We start from the raw sequence: 26,111 nt of genomic DNA on the forward strand, positions 1-26,111 counted from the left end.
GTGGGGCGCTCTGTTCGGTGCCAGGGATTGTACATAGAGCGCTGTGTTTTATACACCTGGATGGACCGTCTTCTTGTCTGCTCCACAGAAATCCAGGAAACATTTCTGCTGATTGATGACCTGTTCTGATCCAGACTTTACATGCAAAGACAGTCAGTAACTTTGCAGGCCCCATCAAAACGGCTGCTCACTGTGTTCCTAGATGTCATCCTCTCTTTTCCCTTAGCAAACACCCAGAAGGGGAGGAGAGGAGTGACATCACACCCATGTCAGCAGATTTCACCCATAATTACTGCAGGGCAGTAATGTGAGCTAGTTGTACACTAGGTTTTTGTGCCAAATTTCAGTAGCTGCTCCCCCTAGTGCTAACAAGTGGAAATGCCAAACTTTTTAAAATTATTTTTCATATTTTGCAAAATTAAAAACAAATGATAATATTTTTAAGAAAATGTAAACATTAACTCTTTACATTTTTGCAATTGCAGAAAAAAAATTTTTTAGATGGCACCTTCCCTTTAAAAAAAATTTCTAAGAAAACAGGAAAAATGGTACTGGAAAAATGGAGGTTGTAAATGAGGTCCACAATTAGCTTTTTATGACAACATAGCTGTCAAAACTCAATTCACAGCAAGATGATATTTTCAAAATCAAAGAACAAAGCTTTATCTCAATCCAAAAAATAAATGACAGTAAAGTGCTTATGTGCTATAATTATTCCCCAATTTATATCATGAACCAATTTGTAAAATGCCTAGTGCCAAGGGAAATACCATTTCTCACGAGATTATATATCGATAAAACAAAAATTGAAGAAAAAATAACAATTGCTATTACATAAACTGGCCACCAGATGGTGATAAAGTTTCCAAATACAATATCTCATTCCAACAATTCAAAACTGGATAAAGTTTTCTATGTTCATAAAATGCAAAAACTTAAAAAACAGGCATCCTTTTTAGATTATATTCATATTAAATCTGCCATATACCCATTAAAGAGAGAATTAATTTATAATTGAGGTATCTAATATTGCCTTTTATAATAACAGAGGAAATAGAAGAAAGAAATACAAGAGGACGCTGTCCAGCATAAGAATGGTGTGTATTAAACACGATAAATTCGTATAAATACCAAACATGAAATGCGAATACCTGTGTGCCATGAGTGTATGTTAAAGGGAACCTGTCACCCCTCCAGGGCGTTTTTCAGTGAAAGAGCCACCTTCAGCAGCACTAAGGCTGCATTCTGTGAAGGTGGCTCTTCTTTTTCTGACCCCCAGTAATGCCAAAATATTGACTTTTATAATTAGCTCCTCATGCCTGTAATGTGTCCCACAGGTATGTTGTGTCCCCCAGTATCAGCCGCCTACCATCCGTCAATCGTGCCTGTCTGAGGCCTCGGCACCGCCCACGATCTGTCCATCATGATGCCCCGTGTGTCGCTGCCTCCTCTTGATTTGAATCCCGGCGACTGCGCTGTAACAAGTGTTCTCGGGCATGCGCAGTGCGTGCTGCCCGAGAACAGACATCAGGCTATTGCGCCTGCACAATGTGGAGGCCCCAGATCCCGCCCCGCAGTGTGTTATGATGTATTCACACTGCGGGGCTGGGGCCTCCGCAACATGCAGGCGCAATAGCCTGATGTCTGTTCTCGGGCAGCACGCACTAAGCATGCCCGAGAACACTTGTTACAGCGCAGGCGCCGGGATTCAAATCAAGACTGCTGTGGCAGTCAACAACCTGTGTATATTCAGCAATCCACTGCATCAAGTATTATACCCATGTTGTCCCTAGCTGCCCAATGCGTGAGACTGCTGCTGACACTTCACACTACTGTCCTGCACTGAACTCTACTCACTGTACTTGGCACTAACTCTCAGTTCCCCCTCCCCAATTGGCTGGCCTTACTCTCATACTGTCTCTGTGCTTGATGTGTTGTGTTTTCTAGAAAAATATTCAGGATTGAGAGTCCTCAGTGGTTGATACCTTTTAATGGCTAACTGAAAAGATGGTAATACATTGCAAGCTTCCGAGACTACTCAGGTCTCTTCATCAGGCAAAGACTAATACAACATCTGAAGAATCACATGTTTATACTTGCAATGTGTTACCATCTTTTCAGTTAGCCATTAAAAGGTATCAACTACTGAGGACTCTCAATTCTGAATATTATTCTATCTACTGGCTAATACGGTACAAAGATATATATCTTTTGTGTTTTCTAAGCAGACACCACCTTTCACCTACATTCTAGACAGTGACATCTTGTGACTGTTAGTTAGTACTGCAGCCCGCTGGGAAATTAACACTTGTCACTAGGACACATATCAAGAACAAAAGATTATTCCCATCCTACATATTCTATACCACTGTATGATTGATGTCTTCAGGGGAGAACATGGCAGCTGGTCCATCTCCTTATCTTGGTACTGCACAGGTTAAAAATGACCATTATTTTATCATCCGGTCTTCCTAACCCCTTAGTGACCATCAATATGTCTTTTTACTGACTTGCGATAAAAGAGACTAGCATCCCCTGATGGGTGACAATGCTGTATCTGTCAGCTGTACACTATAGCTGACAGCTTTCTGCAACAGCCACGATTAGTGTTGACATGGATTTTGGTTGTTCAACCACTTAAATGCTTTTGTCAATAGTGACTACAGCATCTAGATGGTTAACAGAGTGTGGGGGTCTCCTCTTTAACACCGTCAGCACCCTGGGATCTTGATTGTGTGGTCCTGATGTTTGCCATGGCAGTTCACAGCTGAACAATGGCCTTCAGCAACAGTGGACTGTTCAGAAGTTATCAAAATTTAGGTGGTAAAAATAAACTTGTCATTACTGTCATGCCACTTTGCATTAATTCTTGAAAAGCAGCTGAAGGGTTAAAGGTACTGTCACACTTAGCGATGTACCAGCGATCCCGACCAGCGATATGACGCGGTCAGGATCGCTGGTACATCGCTAAGTGGTCGCTAGTGAGCTGCCACACAGGCAGATCTCACTAGCGACATCGCTGGGGACGGGGGTCGCTACTTACCTGTCACACCAGGCGATCCTGCGTCCTCCCGCCCGCGTCCACGCTCGTCGTCACAGCAGGAAGCGCCGCAGGAAGCTGACGATGAGAAACAGTCCAGGACGTTCTCGCGCGATCAGCGATAACCAGCGGGGGAGCCGGTCGTAGGTAAGTATCAGACACAGAGATATCGCTAGCAATATTGCTATAACGTCACTAGTTATAGCGATATTGCTAGCGATATCTCTTAGTGTGACAGGCCCTTAACAAACTACCTGAAACCAATTTTTAATACATTGAGGGGTGCAGATTTTACAATGGTATCACTTTTGGGGGTTTTCCAATATATAGGACCCCCAAAGTCACTTCAAAACTGAACAGGTCCATAAAAAAATACATTTTGTAAATTTCCTTGAAAAGATGAAAAATTACTGCTACATTTTTAAACCTCCTAAAATGCTAACAAAATAAAACCATATTTTTCAAATGGTGCTGATGTAAAGCAGACATGAGGGAAATGTTACTTAATATTGATTTTATGTGATATGAATTTCTGGATTAAAGGGATAATCATTCAAAGTTTGAAAATTGCTATTTTTTTTAAATTTTTGTCAAATTTCTGTTATTTTTATAAATTACCGAATATACTCGTGTATAAGACGAGATTTTCAGCCCTTTTTTGGGCTGAAAGTCCCCCTCTCGGGGGAATAGTATCAATAAAAACGTAAGCTTAGTGTGCAAAAAAAATAAGCCCTCCCATAGTTCCTCTTTCAGAAAGATAAAAAGTTATGGTATCTTGGTAAAAAAAAGAGGTAAAAAGATAAAAGTTCAAAAGCTGAAAATTTTCTGTTCATTAAGGGGTTAAAATTACGTTGAAGCATCAACCTGACTATGATTTCCATTACTGGTGCTAGGAGTTGTACTATATTATGATTCCAGATTGATGTCCATTTTCCTTTTTCCGGTCGATGGTTTGTTGGAGGCTTCTGCTGAGAACTAAGATGGGCCATAGCAAACTCTCTTAATGTCAGTGTTCTGGAAGGCTTGTAACTCCTCACGTGCACCAAAGGTGGGATCTTTTTCAGGATGTCAACACTTTCCCCAATCATTTTATCATTTCGAAATTCAAAACTTACCAAAAGCTCTTTTTGGTTGAACTAGGCGTAGAGTAAATGTTTCTGATTTTGGAAGTTCCCTCAACATCTTTGCAACTTCATAATGCCGACATCCCACAATCGTCTGATCGTTTATGGCTTCGATATTGTCACCCACATTGACATTTTGAAGTCGGTCAGTGATGCTGCCCTCTTTAATTCTCTAAATAGAGGAATTGGGGTATACAAAACATTAGTGAGAATGTTTTTATCATATAACAAAAAATAGTGTTTGTTGTACATGTTGTATTTTTAAGCATTGCAATAAAGGCTTTTTCATCCGCATTGTTATATTTATGCAATCCGTAGTGCATTTGTCTGAAATACAGATGAGAGTAAATTTATTACGTGTATATAAAAAAAAGGATTTTAACAGCCCAAGTGAATAACATATAGCCGTGTGCAAATAGCCTTACCAGGAAAAATGGCAGAAGCATTTCTATGGCCTCGGGGGTATAATACAGGGATTATCATCTCACAGTACTGGCCAATGTTTTGGCGATGAGAGGATATCCACAGACCTCTCAGCCATCCCAGATCCAGTGGTAAAGTCCTGCATTGGGGTGATGTCCCACTGCATGACTATGTCCCAAATTGAGTTGTGTTGTCTAAAAGTTTATTTTATTTTAGACAAAGCTTCCCTTTTTTGTTGTGATGGTTCTGATAAAGAGTCAAAGAAAATCGACATGCAAGTTCACTGCAGTTAGCTTAAGAAGTAGAAAGCCAAATAGGTGTGAGTGTTTCCCGTGACACAATGCAAAGTACACTGCACTGGCATGACATGTATGGGTCATCCACAAAAGAAGCCTCCACTAAAGCCAATGCACAAAAAAGGCCAAGCTACAATATGCAGGACCCATGCTGAAAAATATGTAAACTACAGGGATGTTTATGGAACTGATTATTTAAAAACTGTATGTTGTCGAAAAGGTGAGGAGTAGGGACAACCGCATCCGGAGATGTTCGGGTCCGTTGGGTTTGGCCAAATTTTATAAAAAAGTTTAGTTCCAGAACAGTACCCGAACTTGAACCCAAATCCCATTTAAGTCAATGGGCACCAAAACATTCGACAGTTCCCAGTCTCTCATCTGTGTGACAGCGTGGGATACACTGGCTCTGATCTGCGGTAACCTTACTGAAGTCAACATCAGCAACAGACACACAAAGTGTTAGGGCTAGCGGAACGCATCAAATAATAAAATAATAGTAAGGTGCGTTCGCAGCCCGGGGTCGACCGTGCTGGGAGCGCACAGAAAGCAGTCACAGAACTCTGCCCCAAGGACACGGGGTCAGAGTCCCTCTAGACCTTCTGAGTGCGCGGTGTCGCACCAGCGGATGCCACTATAGACGCTGACTATATAGTGTCGAGCACGTGCACCATGGACACTGATGCCTGTCTCAGACTCTGTCCTACCTACACCTAAGCCTGGGCACTTAACAGGCTAGGCTGCACAACACATGCGTACCAAGTGTAGGGTTTTCTTAATGAGTCATTCACCAGAGACATTCATACATGCATACGACACTCACTCCACATAGTCTGATAATGCAGTCTATACTAGCGCATGGCCGAGCGGCCATGCAAACCTTTTATAGCCACCTCCTTCCTGACCTTTCTGAAGGTCCAATCCGAGCTGGAGAAGGACCTGAGCATGTGACCTCCGATCTACAATGAGAGATCGTCCCATGGGCATGCTCATTGGACCTAAAGGAGGACTTAGTCCCTTAGTCCCTCGCTGCTGACCAGCATGCATTGCTATAGCTGGGCCAGAGGTGGCATCAGCAACCAAACCCACAGAGCTGGTTTGAGCAGAGCGCTGGGATCGACGAGTCTGCTGAGCAGCGACAGGAACCTGATGCCTAGCACAAAGAACAGAATGTGAGCCAGCAGCTGGTACTGGTGGTAAAAAAGTTACTGTATACTAAAATAAAAAATTGTACAGCGTGAATACTACACCAACACCAAAATATAATAAATAGAAACACCACAGGGGGGTGCCTGACCCTGCAAAAAAGCCTAATTCACCCTGTATCACACTAGGTAACCCTTTCAGTGAATGTCGTACAAAAAACGCCAAAAAAAGTAGCAAGTTATGCTTTATCATCATACCGCTTGGAAAAAGTGGAATAAAACGAGATCAAAAAGTCGAATCTAAATAAAAATAGTATCTAAAAATGCTATCTTGTCCTGCAAAAAAGCAAGCCGCCATATAGCTCCATCAATGAAAAAATAAAAAAGTTATCTCCCAGAATAAAGCAACGCTAAAATAATTATTTTTTCTATAAAAGTTTTTATTGTGTAAAAATGCCAAAACATAATAAAAGATATAAATTGGATATCACTGTAATCGTACTGACCCAAAGAATAAAGCTGCCTTACCAATTTTACCACACGCGGAACAGAGAAAAAAAAAAATCCTGAATTGTTGGTTTTTGTTCATTCTGCCTCCACAAAAATCGAAATAGAAAGCGATTAAAAAATGTCATGTGCCTGAAAATAAAAGGGGGAGACAGGGCGTTTCCAATGCGTAGGTCTGTATGGAAAGTAGATGAGTGCACAGCAAGTGTTAGGCTCACCTGATAGGGTTGTGAGAGTCACAACACCTATAATTGCATAAAACAGTTGCAGCAGTCTGCACGAGGTCCAAGGACTTGGTACAAAGAGAAGGCCGGTAGTGCAATAAATGACTGCGCTGCTGTGGTAGAATTCAAGGTATCTTTATTCCCAACGCGTTTCCTGAGCCAAACGCATTGGCAATAAAGATACCTTGAATTCTACCACAGCAGCACAGTCTCTTATTGCACTACCAGCCTTCTCTATGTGCCTGAAAATGGTACCTATAAAAAAGTCAGTTCATCCCACAAAAAACAAGACCTCACATGACTCTATGGGCCGAAATATGGAAAAATTATAGCTCTCAAAATATGGTGATGCAAAAACTTTTTAGAAAAAAAGCGTCTTGTAGGCTATGTGCCCACGTTAGCGTTTTTAAACGCTCAGGAAACTGATCCCCTTCCCAGAAAACGCGCGTTTTTTGCACAAAAGACGCGCGTTTTTGACGCACATTTTCTGGGAACATTGGGGAAGGCTAAAAACGCTGAGCAATGCGGAAATTAATGAGCATGCTGCGTTTTTAGCCGCTAAGCGATTCCTGAGCGTTTAAAAACGCATGCATTGGCACAAAAAGCCAAAAATGCATGCAAATTAATTTGAAGCTTCTTTTAAGCATTTCTGCAGCGTCTGAGCTGGCACAAATGCTGCGGAAACGCTTTAAAAAACGCAACATGGGCACACAGCCGTAGTGTGTGACAGAAGCTAAACATAAAAAGGATATAAATTTGGTATCTCTGTAATCGCACCGAATCGAAGAATAAAGTCGCCTAACTTATGCTGAACGACATAAAAAATAAAACCAATTCTTCACCTTTTGTGGATTTGTTCATTCTGCCTCCACGGATCACAGTAAAGCAATCACGGTGGTTTACCCCCACAAATGGGGTATCGGAGTACTCAGGACAAATTGCACAATAACTTTTGGGGTCCAATTTCTCCTGCTACCTTTGTGAAAATAAAAAACTGGGGGCAAAAAGATCATTTTTGTGGAAAAAATATGATTTTTTATTTTCACAGCTCTTCGTTATTAATTTCTGTGAAGCACTTGGGGGTTCAAAGTGCTCACTACACATCTAGATAAGTTCCTCAAATGGTCTAGTTTCCAAAATGGTGTCACTTGTGGGGGTTTCCACTGTTTAGGCACATTAGGGACTCTCCAAATGCAACATGGCGTCTGATCTCAATTCCAGCCCATTTTGCGTTGAAAAAGTAAAATGGTGTTCCTTCCCTTCCGAGCTCTGCCATGCACCCAAACAGTGGTTTACCCCCACATATGGGGTATCTGCATACTCAGGACAAATTGCACAACAACTTTTGGGGTCCAATGTTTCCTGTTACCCTTGAGTAACTTTAATGAGCGGTACCACATGACCGCTGTAGGAAGGAAGAGATGCGGTGCCGGAGACCATGGGAGAAGCAGGGGCTGCAGAGACGCGCCAGGAGGGGGTGAGTATGACGGGGAGGATGGGGGAGCCATGCTATCTTCACCTGTCCCCATTCCACCGCTGTACGCTGCTCTGTCCTCCGCGTCCTCTGGCTGTGACATTCAGGTCAGAGGGCACGATGACGTAGTTAGTGCGTGCCCTCTGCCTGAACTGTCACTGACAGAGGACCCGGAAGACAGAGCGGTGTGCAGTGGTGGAACAAGGACAGGTGACTATCTCAGGTGCTGGGGCCCTGAGCCAGCGGTGACACTGGCACCTGTCCCCCATAGCGCGCCGGTGTCCCTGCCTACTCAGGACACTGGCACCTGGCCCCCAGCGACAAGAGGTGAGTATGTAATTTTTTTCTTATTCGCAGCAGCAGCATATTGGGCCTATTCTATGGAGCATCTTATGGGGCCATAACCTTTATTGAGCAGAATATGGGACCTATTTTATGGAGCATCTTATATGGCCTATTCTGTGGAGCATCTTATGGGGCCATAACCTTTATGGAGCAGCATATGGGGCATAATCTATGGAGCATCTTATCGGGCCATTATTAACCTTTATGGAGCAGCATATGGGGCATATTCTATGGGCCATCTTATGGGGCCATAACCTTTATGGAGAAGCATATGGGGCATATTATTCTATGTAGCATCTTATGGGGCCATTATTAACCTTTGTGCAGCATTATATGGGGCGTTTTTTGTATGGAGCATCTTATGGGGCCATCATGAACTGTATGGAGCATTATATGGGGTTCCTGATTTAATATGGATATTCAAAAACATTTAACCTACTGATGTCTCAATTAATTTTACTTTTATTGGTATCTATTTTTATTTTTGAAATTTACCTGTAGCTGCTGCATTTTCCACCCTAGGCTTATACGCGAGTCAATAAGTTTTCCCAGTTTTTTGTGGCAAAATTAGGGGGGTCGGCTTATACTTATATTAAATGTAACAAACAAAAAATGGAACTTTAAACTGAGGTATATTTAAAAATTTGAACTCCACTTGCACACATTTTAAAAACGTTGATGTTAATAGTTATTTGGATTTCAATAGTAGTTACCTCCCTAAATGGATTTTAAATATTCCATATGGCCAATACTGGAAAATTAGAAAGAAATGCAGAAATGACAATGATTTTCTGAAAGAAGCTAATATTCTCAAGGAACGTTTCCAACAGAAGGGCTATCCGAAGAATAGCCAAAGCGCTTTCTCAGGAAGCTTGCATCAATAAAATCAAAACCAATATATCTAAAGACACCATAGCTTCTGAAATTGGCAAATGGAGTTTGGTTACCACTTTTAATCAGTCCCACACAATCATCCGTGACCTTCTCAGAAAGTACTGGTTCATCTTGAAGGGTGATCCCATCCTTTCAAGACACCTCCCTGTTTGGCCGAGAACAATTTTCAGAAAAAAATGCACTCTCAGTAATTTGGTCGCTCCCAGCAATATCACTCCAAATATTTCATCTTCTACAATTCATGCAGATCCCAATCCAGGTTGTTTTGCTTGCAGAACCCCTAAATGCCTTTGCTGTGCATCCATTAAACATGGGACAAAGGAATTTAGATCTAATACTACTGGTATTAGTTATAAAATTAATTGCCATGTTAGCTGCCAATCCATTTATGTGGTTTTTCTAATAGAGTGCAATTGTGGGCTTCAATATGTGGGTCGTACCATCCAAACCATGCATGTACGCCTCAACAAACATTGCCAGAATATCCGGAATGTTTTTTTATTACATAATTTATCAAAACATTTCTCTATAATGCACCAGAAAGATCCAAGATCATTAAAGCTTACTATTATTGACCAAATACCGGATAATGCTCCTGATCGTTACAGGAGTTTAATAAATAGGGAGAACTATTGGATATTTAAGGCTCCTGAAGGCTTGAACCTTAACATTGGAAATGTGGCTAAATAATATCATTGGTAGTTTTATTTTTAAATTTATTTTTATTTAGAATTTGTAATCTACTATGTTTTAATTGTTTTTATTCACCATATATATTACTCATTTTTATTCTCTTTTTATTCCTCTGACTTCATTTATATATTTTATATTCATTTTGTTATATTGATTGTCATTGGTAGATTGTTCATGTTATCCCATTGGCTATTTGAGCTTTAAATACCTCTTCCTGTGGTCATATTCACATTGCCAACTGATGAAGAAGGCGTTGTCAGTTGAAACGCGTAGTGGAATAAAGTATATTATTTTTCACCTTTGGATCCTCAGCGCTCCTTTGACCGTATTTATTTGCCTTTTATTGGCTTATGTCAGGACACTCACTTGACATTGTACTTTAATAATGTTTATATTTTAGGCTATAAGAATAAGATTAAGTGTTCTTGGTGTGACAAACTCGGTATGCATCTTTAAGGGGTAGGCACTAATTGTACCTGGCAGTCACTCAATGCGCAGTACGCTCTATTTGGATTATCATGGCTCATGTGTTGCCAACCTTAATATCACATTGACAAAGATATGTTTTTGATTGGAGGCACCTTATCATTTGGCCCCCTTTAACTAGGAGAGAGATTAAATATCCTCTGCATAATTGTAAAATATGACATCTCCTTGTATGTTTTTGCTATTGTCTTCCTCCCCTTGTAATGTGACATCTGCATAGACCTGAGTTTGCACCAGTGCGCAACACTGGATATGAGGATCTTTCTTGCCCCGCCCCGTCCTAGCATCTTACACTGACAGAGGATGAATGACACTCGACTCTGCTCATGCATCCCTGGTGGAATACTGATGGAGCGCATACTCTCTGCACCTGCACAAGCGGTGGAACACAGTTGAAGCACATATGAACAGGAAGTAATCATCACATACTTTTCCGCATCTGCGCACTTACTGGAATGCAGATGCGGAACTACATTGCGGCTATGTGCAACGTGCTTCCGACAATGTGGCATGCATACTGACCTATCCAGGTGATTGAAGTCATCATCTACATTATTGCAGAGTTTATATTTTGGTTCGACTGTGCACTTGACTTCAAACACCACATCCAGAGGGGATCCACCCTATGTGCTGAGGACTCAATTGCTATTTACATATAACCGTGATAAGCTAAGTAGTCTTTTCAAACATGTATATGTATGAACCTCATTCAAGAGGGGAAACGCATCAAGTTTATTTCTTTATATACATTGGGTACGGAAAGTACTAGCTGTATGAGGCCATCAGTGCTCCTGGATTTATGTCTCTCCAGAGGGAACCCAAGTGCACGGCTCCAGATAAGCTAAAAAACACATGAAAGACTCCCAGACTATGAGAAATAAGATTCTCTGGTCTGATGAGATGAAGTTAGACCTTTTGGTGATAATTCTAAGCGGTATGTGTGGAGAAAACCAGGCACTGCTCATCACCTGCCCAATACAATCTCAACAGTGAAACATGGTGGAGCCAGCATCATGCTATGGGTGTGTTCTTCAGCTGAAGGGACAGGATGACTGGTTGCCACTGAAGGAAACATGAATGCAGTCAAGTACAGAGATATCCTGGATGAAAACCTCTTTCAGAGTGCTCTGAACCTCAGACTTGGCAGAAGGTTCACCTTCCAACAAGACAATGACCCTAAGCACACAGCTAAAATAACAAAGAAGTGGCTTCAGAACAACTCTGTGACCATTCTTGACTGGCCCAGCCAGAGCCCTGACCAAAACCCAATTGAGCATCTCTGGAAAGACCTGAAAATGGCTGTAAACCTATGTTCACCATCCAACCTGATGGAACTGGAGAGGATCTGTAAGGAAGAATGGCGGAGGATTGTCACGATCCATTTTTGGTTCCATGGCAGATCTGGATTCTCACATTAAAACTTTTTTCCTTTCAGGCTATCGGGGGTTAATATCAGTTTTTCCCCCCATGGCCGCTGTTGTAATTACATTGCTTCTGGATTTGCTGATGTCTGTGGTTACCACTCCCACCTTCCTTTATTATGTCACCTGGTGCATCAGCTAACCATCGGTGTTAGAGGTCATTCTGCAGTGACCAAGCTGGGAGAAGGAGCTTGCTGGGAGCAGTTGTTCTTCAGCTGAGTCCGGTGTATCTGGTGTTTCATTCCTTCTGTGCAGTGCTTTGCAGCAGAGAGCTAAGTGTTGTTTCCTTTACCTTGTCTGTCATACCTTCCCTTTGTGTTGTATTAGTGCAACGGTGGGACCAGTGTTCACACCTGCCAATGCCCTATTGCCCTATTCAGGGTTTAGCGCAGGGCAAGGCAGGGCTAAGGCATCCTGCTCGGCGACGGTTTGAAAGAAACCGTATAGGGACGTCAGGGAGATCAGAACACATCCTTAGGAGAGTGCAGGAGGTGTCCATTACCCTGTTCCCTATCGCAGGGCCCACCGTTGTAATTGTGTCCCCGGTGTAGCCTTGTTTGTTGTGCTGTTGGTGACCGACCTACTGGTGGGTCGTTTCATACCAGATCAGTCATTTCTGTGCAAGGATCCCCAAATCCAGGTGTGAAAAACATGTTGCATCATTCCCAAGAACACTCATGAGCAAAGGGTCTGAATACTTATGACCATGTGATATTTCAGTTTTTCTTTTTTAATAAAGTTGCAAAAATTGCTACATTTCTGTTTTTCTTAGTCAAGATGGGGTGCAGAGTGTACATTAATGAGAAAAAGATTAACTGTTTTGAAATTACCAAATGGCTGCAATGAAACAAAGAGTGAAAAATTTAAAGGGTACTGATTACTGAATACTTTCCGTACCCACTGTACACACTCTGTGGGCTTTGTGGATGCATTATTGTGAGAGGAGCTCTTCATTGAATTTGTAATGTTTGCATTGGCTCCAATAATGGAGACATAATTTGGGGGAGCTGTGGGAGGATAAACTTGGGGGTTTTCTCTGGTGAATCATGAACAGCATAAGTGTGGACATTTGTTAAATATATTTAATCTGTATAGTATCATGAAACACATGCTTTCCACTGATGAGTTCTAATGCTATGTCCTATACCTATACTTCATATTTATCCAAATCCACGGTCCATATGTTCCAATGATGTTACATCTAAGCACTCTAGCACTTTACATGTTATAGGATTTACTTATAACTACCATACCAGGGCCATTCTTTGGGATAGCCGTCGAGGAGCGGGGCATCAATCTCGTAATTTGATCAAATAGGGTGCCAACCTCCGCTGACAGGCAGTGTCAGGACAGGGATAGCTTGGCCATTAGCCCCCTGTCTGCAAAATACTTTACACCTGTCTCTTCCCTCCCCGTTTTTGATTAATGATTCTGATTGCATCTTTATCATTAGATACACTGTTTCTTGTCATCAGTCTTTCATCCCCTCCATACAGGGTTTTCAAGGGTTAGAAGGGATAGTCGACGGTGAGTGGTGGCGCCATTTGTGCAGGAATAGGTTGCCAACCTCCGCTGGTAGGTAGGGCGCATTTAGCACTAGAGTAGGGCCAGGCACCTCCCTTGGCCTTTTCTATCTAACATCTTTTTTATATTTGGTGATGGTATTAGGTGTAGTACACCAGTTAGTAATTTTAGATTTATGAATAAAAATTATTTTTAATATAGTTCATTGGGGTCCCTTTCTGTGAAATGGTTGTATTTTGTACTCCAAAGTTAATATCTTCTTGTACTGCGAATAGACGAATAAAGTTAATTTCCTCACAGTATTCTAAGTACAGGAACTGGGAATGTTCAGAATGCTATTAACCTGCAGATTAACCCCATGTTTGTAGGTTAAGACAGTTTTTTCCCATGACAGGTTCCCTTTATGAAAATAAAAAAATTGAGGCTAAATCAAAAGTTTAGTAAAAAAAATGTACCGTATTTCTCGGATTATAAGATGCTCCGGATTATAAGACGCACCCCAAACTTTGAGGAGAAAAATAGGAATTTCTTTTTTTTTTATAAAACGGTGGTGCTTCTTATAATCCATACGTCTTACCGGGGGTGGTGGCTGCAGTAAAGTGGGGTCCCAGGGTCGCTGCTGGAGGAGGCAGGAGTGGGTTGATGCTGCAGGCCGCAGGCTGGGATGAGGTGTCCGATGTGCCGTGCGCCGCTGCAGGTGTCCGGTGCTGCTGGTGTACGGCGCTGCTGTTAGGGTCTCCGGTGGTGCTGCTGGGGTCTCCGGTGCTGCAATGGGGTTCTGCCGACATTTTGTGAAAGGCCAGAGCCCCCCGCAGATCCGTGGTTTCCTGTGCGGTGGACTCTGTGAAAATGGATGCCAGGGGCGGTGCATGCGCAGATGGAGATCTTGGCTCATCTCCAGAGATCTTGATGCCGAGATCTCCATCTGCGCATGCGCTTCCCTCGGTGGCCATTTTCTCGGAGTCCACCGTACTGGAAACCACGGAACTGCGGGGGGCTCTGGCCTTTCACAAAATGTTGGCAGAGCGCCCCGCAGCACCGGAGACCCCGGCAGCAACGCCGGACACCCCAGCAGCAGCGCCGGGCACCCCCCTCATCCCAGCCTGCAGCAACGGTACCAGTAAGGTATATACGCGTTATAAGACGCACCCCCATTTCACCCCCAAATTTGGGGGGAAAAAGTGCTTCTTATAATCCGTAAAATATGGTAATTTTTCAAGTCATTTTAAAATGGAATCAGTCTGTAATAAACTGATTATGTAAATTTTCACCAAATTTCTAATATTTTCATAACTAAACACAAATCTTACATAAATTTACCACCAACTCAAAGTACAAAATTTCAAGATTTCAGAATCACTGGGATTAGAAGTAGCAGTCCGAAGTTATTACCGCATAAATTGACACGTGAGTTTCGAAAAATGGGCATCTGTCAGGAAGATCAAAACAGACTTTGGAGTTACGGCTAGTGTTGAGCATTCCGATACCGCAAGTATCGGGTATCGGCCGATATTCACTGTATTGGAATTCCGATATTGAGTTCCGATACTTTTAGCATATCGAATACCGGAATCGGAAGTTCCCATAATGCTATCAGCCAGTTTGATTTGATTCAGCCAATGACAATTCTCAGAAGTGTGGGCACATCTTGTTAGGCATGTAGGCATGTTAACTAATGGCATGGCTGTGATTGGCTGCTGAAATGATGTCATGATGCACTATAAAAGCCGCCGCCGCCATTTCGGGTTCACTCTGCTGTGAATTCAGTTAGGGACAGGCTGCTGTTCAAGACTGTGAGGGACAGTTAGAGATAGCGATTTTACAAATCATATTGTGCTTTACCCAGGCTACATAATCAACCACTGTAGCTTTCTTTTGCCTTGCAGCAGTGTTCACAGCTGTCTGCAAAGTCTGTGTGAGTGCAGCTCACGCTGTGTAGTGTGTCCTGCAGCCACGTCTGGTTGTAGGCCGCTCAGCGTGTGTCACTGCCTCATACATATTTTTCTTTTTTTGCTGCTCATTTTTCATTCTTCTTTTAGTGTGCATCCATCCGTATCCATATACGTTGGTTGCAAACACTATAGGGGTAGACAGCGGAGCCTCTCTGCAGCCTTTCAGTGCTAGTGCCCAGTTTTCTGCACTGTTCACGGCTGTCTGAGAGGTCTCTGTGTGTGAGTGCAGCTCACGCTGTTGTGTGTCCTGCAGCTACATCTGGTTGTAGGCCGCTCAGCGTGCGTCACTGCCTCACACATATTTTTCTTTTATTGCAGCTCATTTTTCATTCTCCTATTAGTGTGCATCCATCCGTATCCATATACGTTGGTTGCAAACACTATAGGAGTAGACAGCGGAGCCTTTCTGCAGCCTTTCAGTGCTAGTGCCCACTTATCTGCACTGTCCATGGCTGTCTGAGAGGTCTCTGTGTGTGAGTGCAGCTCACGCTGTAGTGTGTCCTACAGCTACGTCTGGTTGTAGGCCACTCAGCGTGCGTCACTGCCTCACACATATTTTTGTTTTATTGCAGCTCATTTTTCATTCTCCTATTAGTGTGCATCCATCCGTATCCATCTACATTGGTTGGTTGCAAACAATATATAGGAGTAGCTAGAGGAGCTTTTTTTCTGGCTTGTGCCCTTCAGCCGCAGTCAAATTAGTATTTTCCTATTTTTTGGAGCCTCATCTTTTGCATTGTAGGTTACCTTCCGGCATTGTAATAGCTCCAAAAAGTTTGTGATACTATCGCTTTCAAATCTTTGGTCACATCCTTTTTGTTTTTTTGAAAAAAAATAAATAAATAAAGTTCACCAAACACTCCATTTGACAGTTGTGTAGGCCACATTAGCTCATATTAAAGTGTAGTCCACACACACACTTTATAAAATTAGTGTTTCTTATACCTGTTAGCAGCTGTTCAGGAATAACCACACTAAGCCCCCCTTTGTACTTTTCTGCCTATCTTTATTAGTCTACCAAGATGAAGAAGGCAGGGAGTAAGGCACATGGGCGTGGAGTTTCAGCGGGGAGAGGACATTGGGATTCTACAGGGTGAGGACGTGGGGATTCTGTGCCTGCTGCAGGCACCAGTGAGTCAGCATCCCCCAGTTTTACTAGGCAACAGTCCTTTATGCGCAGCTTTGTAGGACCTCGCCGTACCCCACTGCTGCGGGAGGAACAAATTTAAGCCGTTGTCGGATGGATGGCAGCTAACGCATCGACTTCAATGACTTCCACGTCCTCTCAGGGCCAGAGCACTGAAGATCAACCATCTGTCTCTTCACCACCTGCCAAAGTGCCCAGGCAGTCAGAGAGCCCTGGACAGGAGCCATCACAGTCTCTACTTCTGTTCTCTGAATCTGTTGGCTTGGAAAGAGGGGGCCAGCCAAGCAGCATTCAAGAATGTGAAGAAGAGGGAGTATGCATTGCTGCGCAACTGCTTTGTCCCTCTGAATCTGAAGAGGCGGGTGGGCCAGTGCCTTTGGTCAGCACACCTCAGTACGCATCAGATGATGACGAGACTCAGGTGCCACTTTCTGGTGCGTACGGTGCTGGCGAGACTACCCAGGAGAAGCAGGTTTTTGAAGAGGGGAGTGCAGATGATGAGGTCCTTGACCCATCATGGCGTGAGGAACAGGAAGGTGGTGGGAGCAGCTCTGAGGAAGAGATTCCCCGAACGGACAAAACAGGAGGGAGAGGGAGGGGGCAGACTTTGTTGCCTGTAGCCTCCACTTCGGCACCCGTTAGGAGCATTCCTCTTCCAAAAGCCAAAACGGGCGCTCCCAAGACTTGCAGTGCGTGGTCCTTTTTTGACACAGTTGCAGATGACATTTGCTTTGTCAAATGCAAGCTGTGTCATCAGAAAGTCAAAAGAGGGAAAAATGTCAGCAACCTCAATACCACAAATATGTGGAAACATGTGCGGACCAAGCACGAGCTGGAGTTACACAGACACACTCAAGACATAGGCCAACGTACAGCACCACCTACCACCTCTTCAGCTCGTGTTGGGGCCTCTTCCTCCAGCTCACACACAGCTGGTTCGACTTCCTCACAGGATCGCCAAGGAAGAACCTCTGGCACTGTTGTCCAGAGACCCAGTGACATTCCACCCACAATCATCCTCACACTCCCAGGCCACTCTACAGCCATCGGTAGCACAGGTATGGGATAAAAGGCGGCCATACTCAGCAAACCATCCCCGAGCACAGGCTCTGAATGCTGGCATTGCCAAACTACTGGCTGTCATGGTTAGGACATGGTTAATGTCCTGTTCTGACAGGGTTAACATTGCCGGCCTCTCTTTGGATCTGGGAGGGGTATTTATGCTCACTCCATATTGGCATTCTCTGTCAGTTATACTGCTATTCTGGTGTGTCTGACCCCTGGTGTGCGTGTACTCTGCATTGTTTGTTTGCTTCCCGTGTATGACCCGGCTTGTTCCTTCACTCTGTACTCCGTCTCTCGTTTTTGGTACCATTGTCTTTTCTGGTTCTGACCTCCTGGCTTGGCTATCGTTACTCCGTTACAGTTTACCCCTATTGTACCATCTAATACCTGTTCTGGTTTTCTGATCTATTGCTACGTCCTGACTATTCTTTCTGTCTAGCCCTTTGGTACTGTCCTGCTATCTCGTGCTTTGACCCGGCTTGATTTGGTGTCTGTCTCTGTCTATGCCCCTTGGTAACATTGTCCTGTAGTTACCCTTCTAGGAGTTTCCGTGCAGCTCCTAGCATTGTGGAGCTTAGGCCACGCCCCCAGCAGTCACGTGATTCAGATCCTGGAGCATGCATTGTCACCACTGCTGCTCGCTCCGCAGGTATCTTTGTGCACAGTCTTTGTACTCAGGACACGCACCCTGGCTCAGTGAGCAAGTGCAGTGTGGTGTTCCTGACACTGGCCCTTGAAATGCTCTCATTCAGGCTGGTGGAGACTGACACCTTCCGGAACTTCATGGCATTGGCAGTCCCACAATTCACCGTGCCCAGCCACTTTTATTTCAGCAGGCAAGCCGTCCCTGCCCTGCAAAAGCATGTGGAGGGAAAAATAAAACATGCGCTACTAAACGCCGTCAGTAAGAAGGTCCGCCTGACCACCGATGCGTGGACCAGTAACCATGTACAGGAATGATACCTTTCCCTCACTGCCCATTGGGTCAATGTTGTGGAGCCGGGTACAGATCTGGATAGTGGCGCTGTACGTGTTCTGCCAACTCCACGGATTGCAGGAATCCAGTCTGTACACATTGACTCCTCCTCCTACTCAAGTTTCTCAGAATCAGCTCTGCAGGAGCCTGTTACGACCGATATGAGCACAGCCGTGGCCAAACGTCAACAGGCCGTACTGAAATTTATTTCTTTGGGGAATTGAAGCCACACAGCGCAGGAGCTCTGGAATGCCATCAAGCAGGAGAGCGACGTGTGGTTTCTGCCAGCAAATCTCCAGCCAGGCTTGGTAGTGTGTGACAATGGCCGAAATCTGGTGGCAGCTCTGGGCCTAGGCAACCTCACTCACATCCCATATCTGGCACATGTGCTGAACTTGATCGTGCAGAGCTTTCTGAGGGACTATCCGGATCTTGATGCACTGCTGCACAAGGTCCGCATAGAGTGCGCTCACATGCGGCGTTCCAGGCATGGCAAGATCGCGCCTTGCAGCTCTGCAGCGCCGATTACGCCTTCCGGAACATTGCATCATATGTGACCTACCCACCAGGTGGAATTCAACGTTACATATGTTGGAGCGGTTGTGTGAGCAGCAGGCAGCAGTAATGGAGTACCAGCTGCATCAGGCGCAAACAAGTCGCACTGTGCGCCGGTCACACTTCAGCACCACTGAGTGGGCCTCCATGAAGGACATCTGCCTCATTTTGCGTGTCTTTGATGATTCCACACGATGGTGAGTGCAGATGATGCACTAGTTAGCATGACTGTCCCCCTTATCTGCCTGCTTCAAAAAACACTGCAAGCACTAACGGAGGAGGTTTTGGAAGAGGTGGAGGATGAGGAGTCACAAATGCCATCTGCTTCTGGACAGTCTGCGCTACGTGGTTCCTCACAAAGGCCTAGACAGGGGACACTTTGTGAGGAGGATGAGGAGGAGTCAATGGAGGAGGAAGACATCTCTCCAGAGGAGGGAGGTACACAATGCTCTAGTCAGTATGTACAGCGAGGGTGGGGTGATGCAGAGCAGGCAGAGATGACGCCTCAATCAGGGGACAGCGTTTCTTGGGCAGTTGGGAGTCTGCAGTACATGGTTGATTTCATGCTGCAGTGCCTGGAAAACGACCGCCGCATCGCCCACATTCTCAACACGGCTGATTATTGGGTGTACATCCTCCTAGATCCTCGCTATCGGGACAACTTTCAAAGCCTCATAACACCGTTGAACCGGGAGCGTAAAATGCGGGAGTACCAAGACACACTGGTGCAGTCCATCATGTTCTCCATTCCACCCGAGAGCAGTGCTGCTAGTGCTTTACAAAGCAGCTCTGTGCATCAAGGCAGTGGAGGAAGCTCTGCGCAAAGAGGGAGCAGAGGCAGCGCCTCAGCACAAGGCAAGACCAGTATGGCCCAAATGTGGCAAAGTTTTGTGTGTCCGCCACAAATGTCTACACCATCACAGACGGCTCCAGTGAGCAGGAGGCAACGTTTCCGTCAGATGGTGACAGACTACATGTCTTGCCCTGTCAGTGTACTCCCAGACTGCTCTTCCCCCTTCAAGTTTTGTGTCTCTAAGCTGGATACATGGCCAGAGCTTAGCCAGTATGCATTGGAGGTGCTGGCTTGCCCTGCTGCCAGTGTATTATAGGAACGCGTCTTTAGTGCCGCAGGTGGTGTACTAACGGACCGTCGCACGCGACTATCCTCCGAAAACGTGTACCGGCTTACTTTTCTGACAATGAACAAGGCCTGGATCTCGACAGAATTTGCCAGTCCTCTTCCAGAATAAATAATTGGTTGGCAAAAGTATCCAGGTCTCCTGTTGTGTTCATGTTTCTACCACCTGAACTGTAATCCCTGGGCTTCCACACAGCCAGTTGTCACTCGGAAGTGCTGTCCACATAGAGAAAAACACTAGCTCCTGTGTTAGTGGGGTTCAGTAACGTCAGCTGCTCCCCTGCTGTGTGGACAGCAAAGTCTCCTGCTGCCTCCACGTTGGCACAACATTCGATTTTCTACTTGTTCCAAGTAGGCCTCAGCCTGCTGCATGATTGATCCTGGGCTTCAACACAGCCAGTTGTTGCTCAGAAGTGCCATCTGCACAGAGAAAAACACTAGCTCCTGTGTTAGTGGGGTTCAGTAACGCCAGCTGCTCCCCTGCTGTGTGGACGGCAAAGTCTCCTGCTGCCTCCACATTGACACAACATTCGATTTTCTACTTGTTCCAAGTAGGCCTCAGCCTGCTGCATGATTGATCCTGGGCTTCAACACAGCCAGTTGTTGCTCGGAAGTGCCGTCTGCACAGAGAGAAACACATGCTCCAGTGTTAGTGGGGTTCAGTAATGCCAGCTGCTCCCCTGCTGTGTGGATGGCAATATCTCCTGCTGCCTCCACATTCAAACTGCATCACCTATAAAACTTGCTGCAATTAGGCCTCAGACTGCTCCATGACTGATCCTGGGCTTCGACACAGCCAGTTGTTGCTCGGAAGTGCCGTTTGCACAGAGAGAAACACATGTTCCAGTGTTAGTGGGGTTCAGTAATGCCAGCTGCTCCCCTGCTGTGTGGACGGCAATATCTCATGCTGTCTCCACATTCACACTACTACTGATTTCAAACTTGCTCCAATTAGGCCTCTGGCTCCACTCTGTCTCTAGTATTTCCCCTGGCCTCCAACCCTGCCAGTTGCTGCTCAGAAGTGGCGTCTGCACAATCAACACTTGTTCCTGTGGTTCAGTAACGTCAGCTGAACCCCAGATGTGTGTCCGGCAATGTCTCCTGCTGTGTCCACATTCCTACTACTATTAGTGGGAATGTGGACAGAGCAGGAGACATTGCCGAACACACATCAGGGGAACAGCTGACATTACTGAACCCCAGTAACACAGGAACAAGTGTTGATTGTGCAGACGCCACTTCTGAGCAGCAACTGGCGGGGTTGGAGGCCAGGGGAAATACTAGAGACAGAGTGGAGCCAGAGGCCTAGTTGGAGCACGTTTGAAATCAGTAGTAGTCTACAACAGATATTAAACTTGATGAAATTAGGCCTCAGCCTACACCCTGATTGAACCTGGGCTCCAACATCGCCAGTCGCTGCTCAGAAGTGTCTTTGGCACGGGTACTCCCTCCTGCCCATCCTGGTTCCAGTGAAGAGAAAACAGCTGCACTCTGGGAAATTTTGATTTTCAATGCAAAAAAATTTTTTATTGAAGACACCACAGGGGAATAGTGCGTTGAGGTAACGTTTCGACCCTATGTCGGGTCTTTTTCAAACCTCACTTAAAGTACAAGAGAAAAAGAAGCAATCACGGCAGTATGAATGTGCAGGAGGAGCTGAAAAAAGATCCAGTCTGGCAGGGACCAGGCAGAAGTCCTAAGATGAGCTGGAAGCGTGGGGCAGCTAGCGCCGTCTGTGGTGTAGTGTCATCCTGGTTCCAGCACGCCTGCTGTTTCCGGGGAGTGTCAGCGTCACTTTGCCACCAATACGTTGTCCTGTCGTGTTGCGGTCGGGTTAGCCGAGCCTATGGTGCCTGCAGTTTAGGTGCTTCCTATGTGGGCTGTGGGTTCTGGTAATAAAGGCTGGTTCCGTAGTGCCAATAGGACAAGCACCCCCTGTAGGACTGTGGATTTCGGTAACTGCGGACGGCTCACGGCCTTGCCACTTTGTTTATCATGGGTACCTTCTGCTACTCATCCGGGTTCCAGCACCGTCAGCTGGTTCTCGGCAGTGCCTTTGGCCTAGGTGCCTCCTTCTCAGTATTCGAGTTCCAGCAACGTCTGCTGGTCCTTGGTAGTGCTTTCTAGCACAGGTACCTCCTGCTTAGTAACCGTGTTCCAGCACCGTCAGCTGGTCCACGGTTGTGCCATTGGCTCTTGTTCCTTCAGCTGCCACTCTGGGTTCCAGCCCCATCAGCTGGTTCTCGGCAGTGCCTTGGCCTAGGTGCCTCCTTCTCGGTATCCGAGTTCCAGCAACGTCTGCTGGTCCTTGGTAGTGCTTTGTAGCACAAGTACCTCCTGCTTAGTAACTGTGTTCCATCACCGTCAGCTGGTCCACGGTTGTGCCATTGGCTATTGTTCCTTCAGCAGCCACTCTGGGTTCCAGCACCGTCATTTGGTTCTCGGTAGTTCCATTGACTCTTGTAGCTTCTGCTACCCATCCGGGTTCCAGCACCGTCAGCTGGTTCTCGGCAGTGTCTTTGGCATGGGTACTCCCTCCTGCCCAGCCTGGTTCCAGCACGCCTGCTGTTTCCGGGTAGTGTCAAGGTCACTTTGCCACCGACTCATTGGCCTGTCGTGCTGCGGTTGGGTTAGCCGAGTCTATGGTGCCTGCAGTTTAGGTGCTTCCTATGTGGGCTGCGGGTTCTGGTAATAAAGGCTGGTTCCGTAGTGCCAATAGGACAAGCACCCCCTGTAGGACTGTGGGTTTCGGTAACTGCGGCCGGCTCGCGGCCTTGCAGCTTTGTCTTTTTCATGGGTACCTTCTGCTACCCATCCGGGTTCCAGTACCGTCAGCTGGTTCTCGGCAGTGCCTTTGGCCTAGGTGCCTCCTTCTCAGTATCCGAGTTCCAGCAACGTCTGCTAGTCCTTGGTAGTGCTTTCTAGCACAGGTACCTCCTGCTTAGTAACCGTGTTCCAGCACCGTCAGCTGGTCCACGGTTGTGCCATTGGCTCTTGTTCCGTCTGCTGCCCCTCCGGGTTCCAGCACCGTCAGCTGGTCCTCGCTAGTTCCATTTGTTCTTGCAGCTTCTGCTACCCATCTGGGTTCCAGCACCGTCAGCTGGTTCTCGGCAGTGCCTTTGGCTTAGGTGCCTCCTTCTCGGTATCCGAGTTCCAGCAATGTCTGCTGGTCCTTGGTAGTGCTTTCTAGCACAGGTACCTCCTGCTTAGTAACCGTGTTCCAGCACCGTCAGCTGGTCCACGGTTGTGCCATTGGCTCTTGTTCCTTATGCTGCCCCTCCCGGTTCCAGCACCGTCAGCTGGTCCTCGCTAATTCCATTTGCTCTTGTTCCTTCTGCTAACCATCCGGGTTCCAGTACCGTCAGCTGGTTCTCAGCAGTTCCTCAGCCTTCTTGTACCTTCTGCTACTTTTCCAAGTTCGAGCTTGTGGAAATGGTTTTTGGTTCTCACTCTGGATCTCCCTGACGACGACCCTGAATACGACGACCCTGAAGACCACACCGAAGAAGACCAAAAAGATGACCCTGAAGAAGATGACCAAGAGGACAAAGAATGTGAAGACAACCACCAAGATGCAGAACAACAAGAGACAGAAGACCAAGAAGCAGAAAAACCAAAAGCAGAAGAACATTAAGCAAAAGATATTAGAGCAAATGATATTATCTAAATTATAAGCAGAAGAAGACTAAGCAGTGTATGGAGGTGAGTCCATTCCTCCTAGTGGTGCCTCTGGAAAATGCCTGCTGCTGCTGCAGGCCAAACTGACCGCGGACAAATCCTGTTGTAAATCTTTTGTGACAGGCAGAACGGAAGGTGTAATCTTCAAACTTTTATAGATAACAACTACAGGAATGACTGTCACAAATAAGAATATGATGAAGAAGAAGAATAGGAAGAAGATGATGAAGTAGAATATGAAGAAGAATAATAGTTGAATAAGAAGAATATGAATAATGTAAAAAAAAAGAATAATAGGAAGAAGGTGAAGAAGAAGATGAATAAGGTGAAGAAGAAGTTGACGAAAAAGATGCTGCTGCTGCTGCTGCTGAGGATCATGAAGGAGAAAGTGTGGGAGAAGTAAAAAAGAAGGTGAAGAGTATGGAAGTAGTGAAACATACATATCTGACAAAATATAAAAGAGGTTAACATAGTCAATATCTTTGTAACTCCGAACGTCTTTAAAAAAAAAAAAATGTATTCCTGCTATACCATTTGATTGGGCTAAACCTCTATGGCTTTAATGTCTCCTCCACCTCCCCCAATACATTCTACATTATTATTAGTTGTTTTTCTTCATGCAGAATTAACCACATGGAAAGAAAGGGTTTTTTTTAATTCCGATATTTCGGTCCCATTGACTTGAGTGGGACTTCCGGGATCGGAATCGGCGATACACGATACTTTTTGGATTTCGGCCTATCCAATCCGATCTGATATTTTTCAATATCGGATGGTATCGCTCAACACTAGTTATGGCGTTAACAGAATAATGTCGAAAATTATTTTTACTAAGAAATTATAGTAGCAAATTTTCTTAGCTAAACCTGATTCTAATCTTCTGAAATGTCACAATATATTGCAGTAATATGCTGATAACAAGTCCAATATGATCAAATTTATTTGAGAATAAAATACAAATATTAATATTCAATTATGCCATATGTCATACTCAATTTATGAGAATTAGAGAAATTCTTCATTTTAATTCTTATTTTAAAAAAAACTCCAAATTGTACCTTTATGAATGCATATCCAGCTCCATTATCAGTGATTGTGAGGCCCAAAGCATCTTCCGTTTTGGTGATTTCAACTTCTTTGGTTTCTCCCCTAACATGTGCAAAGATAAAATCTTCCAAACCAATCTGACCACCAAGAAGCTTCTGCATGTCCACTTTGTGTGTGTTCAATGTACAGAACAAAATCTATGCGAAAGTAAAAAGATATCCACTTATTTGCATAGGTTAGGAACATCTTGGTATTAAATCATATACTTAAATGGGAACTGTACTTTGAACAAATACTGCATAAAACAATAGTGCAAGTGTATATGACTTTGTAAGATATCTTGACAGACACTTCTTCCTCTCCCCCTGCCTCCTGAACTAATCATTCACTCTGAAAAGAGCAGCTCAAATCCATCAATAATCCACTAAAAACAATATGAACTGCAAACACAGCAGAGAAAGACATAACACTGGTGCAACCGGTAGAGCTGCGCAAGGGCAGCTTATAATGAGGGCAATTTGGTATATTCCTCAGAACCCAAGACACCAGGGTGGCCATGGCCAGATTGCCCTCAATATTAGTGGTGCGCCAGACAGGGAGCATTCATGCAGCTACACTGCATACAGTAGAAAATAGCAGCAGAGCTTCAGCTGCTTGCCTGGTGCTTTCTCTATGACTTGGGTACTAGCAATGTGATGATGACATCAACATGACACCTGCGGCATTTAGAAGGCACCCAGCTACAAGATGAAGGAAACAATGCCATAGAGGATCATCTGGTGAGGTGTGTGATTCTTTTTTTTAATTTTAGAACACAATTGGAGATAGCATAATGAGGGAATGGAGGATGTGACACTATCAGAGACATAATGAATTGGCATAGGTCCCAACCCTCCCGATTCCCACGGGACAGTCCCGATTTCGGGGCCGTATTCCGCCTTCCCGGCAGGGAAGCTATCT

The 26,111-nt window shown here is 44.9% G+C and overlaps 1 protein-coding gene across 1 annotated transcript in view; it reads right to left on the reverse strand.

The window, feature by feature from the left end:
- GIPC3 (GIPC PDZ domain containing family member 3) overlaps positions 1-26,111 on the reverse strand; it is a 181,079-nt gene that overhangs the window by 111,361 nt on the left and 43,607 nt on the right. The window contains exons 2-3 of the mRNA XM_073546296.1: positions 25,163-25,348; positions 4,156-4,336 (exon numbers count right to left, since the gene is read on the reverse strand). Coding sequence (XP_073402397.1) covers positions 4,156-4,336; positions 25,163-25,348 — 367 coding nt within the window. The remainder of the gene's footprint in view (positions 1-4,155; positions 4,337-25,162; positions 25,349-26,111) is intronic.

The sequence above is a fragment of the Dendrobates tinctorius genome, unplaced genomic scaffold (assembly GCF_039654945.1).
Source record: "Dendrobates tinctorius isolate UK_male_01 unplaced genomic scaffold, ASM3965494v1 ptg000011l, whole genome shotgun sequence".
NCBI classification, from domain to species: Eukaryota; Metazoa; Chordata; class Amphibia; order Anura; family Dendrobatidae; genus Dendrobates; species Dendrobates tinctorius.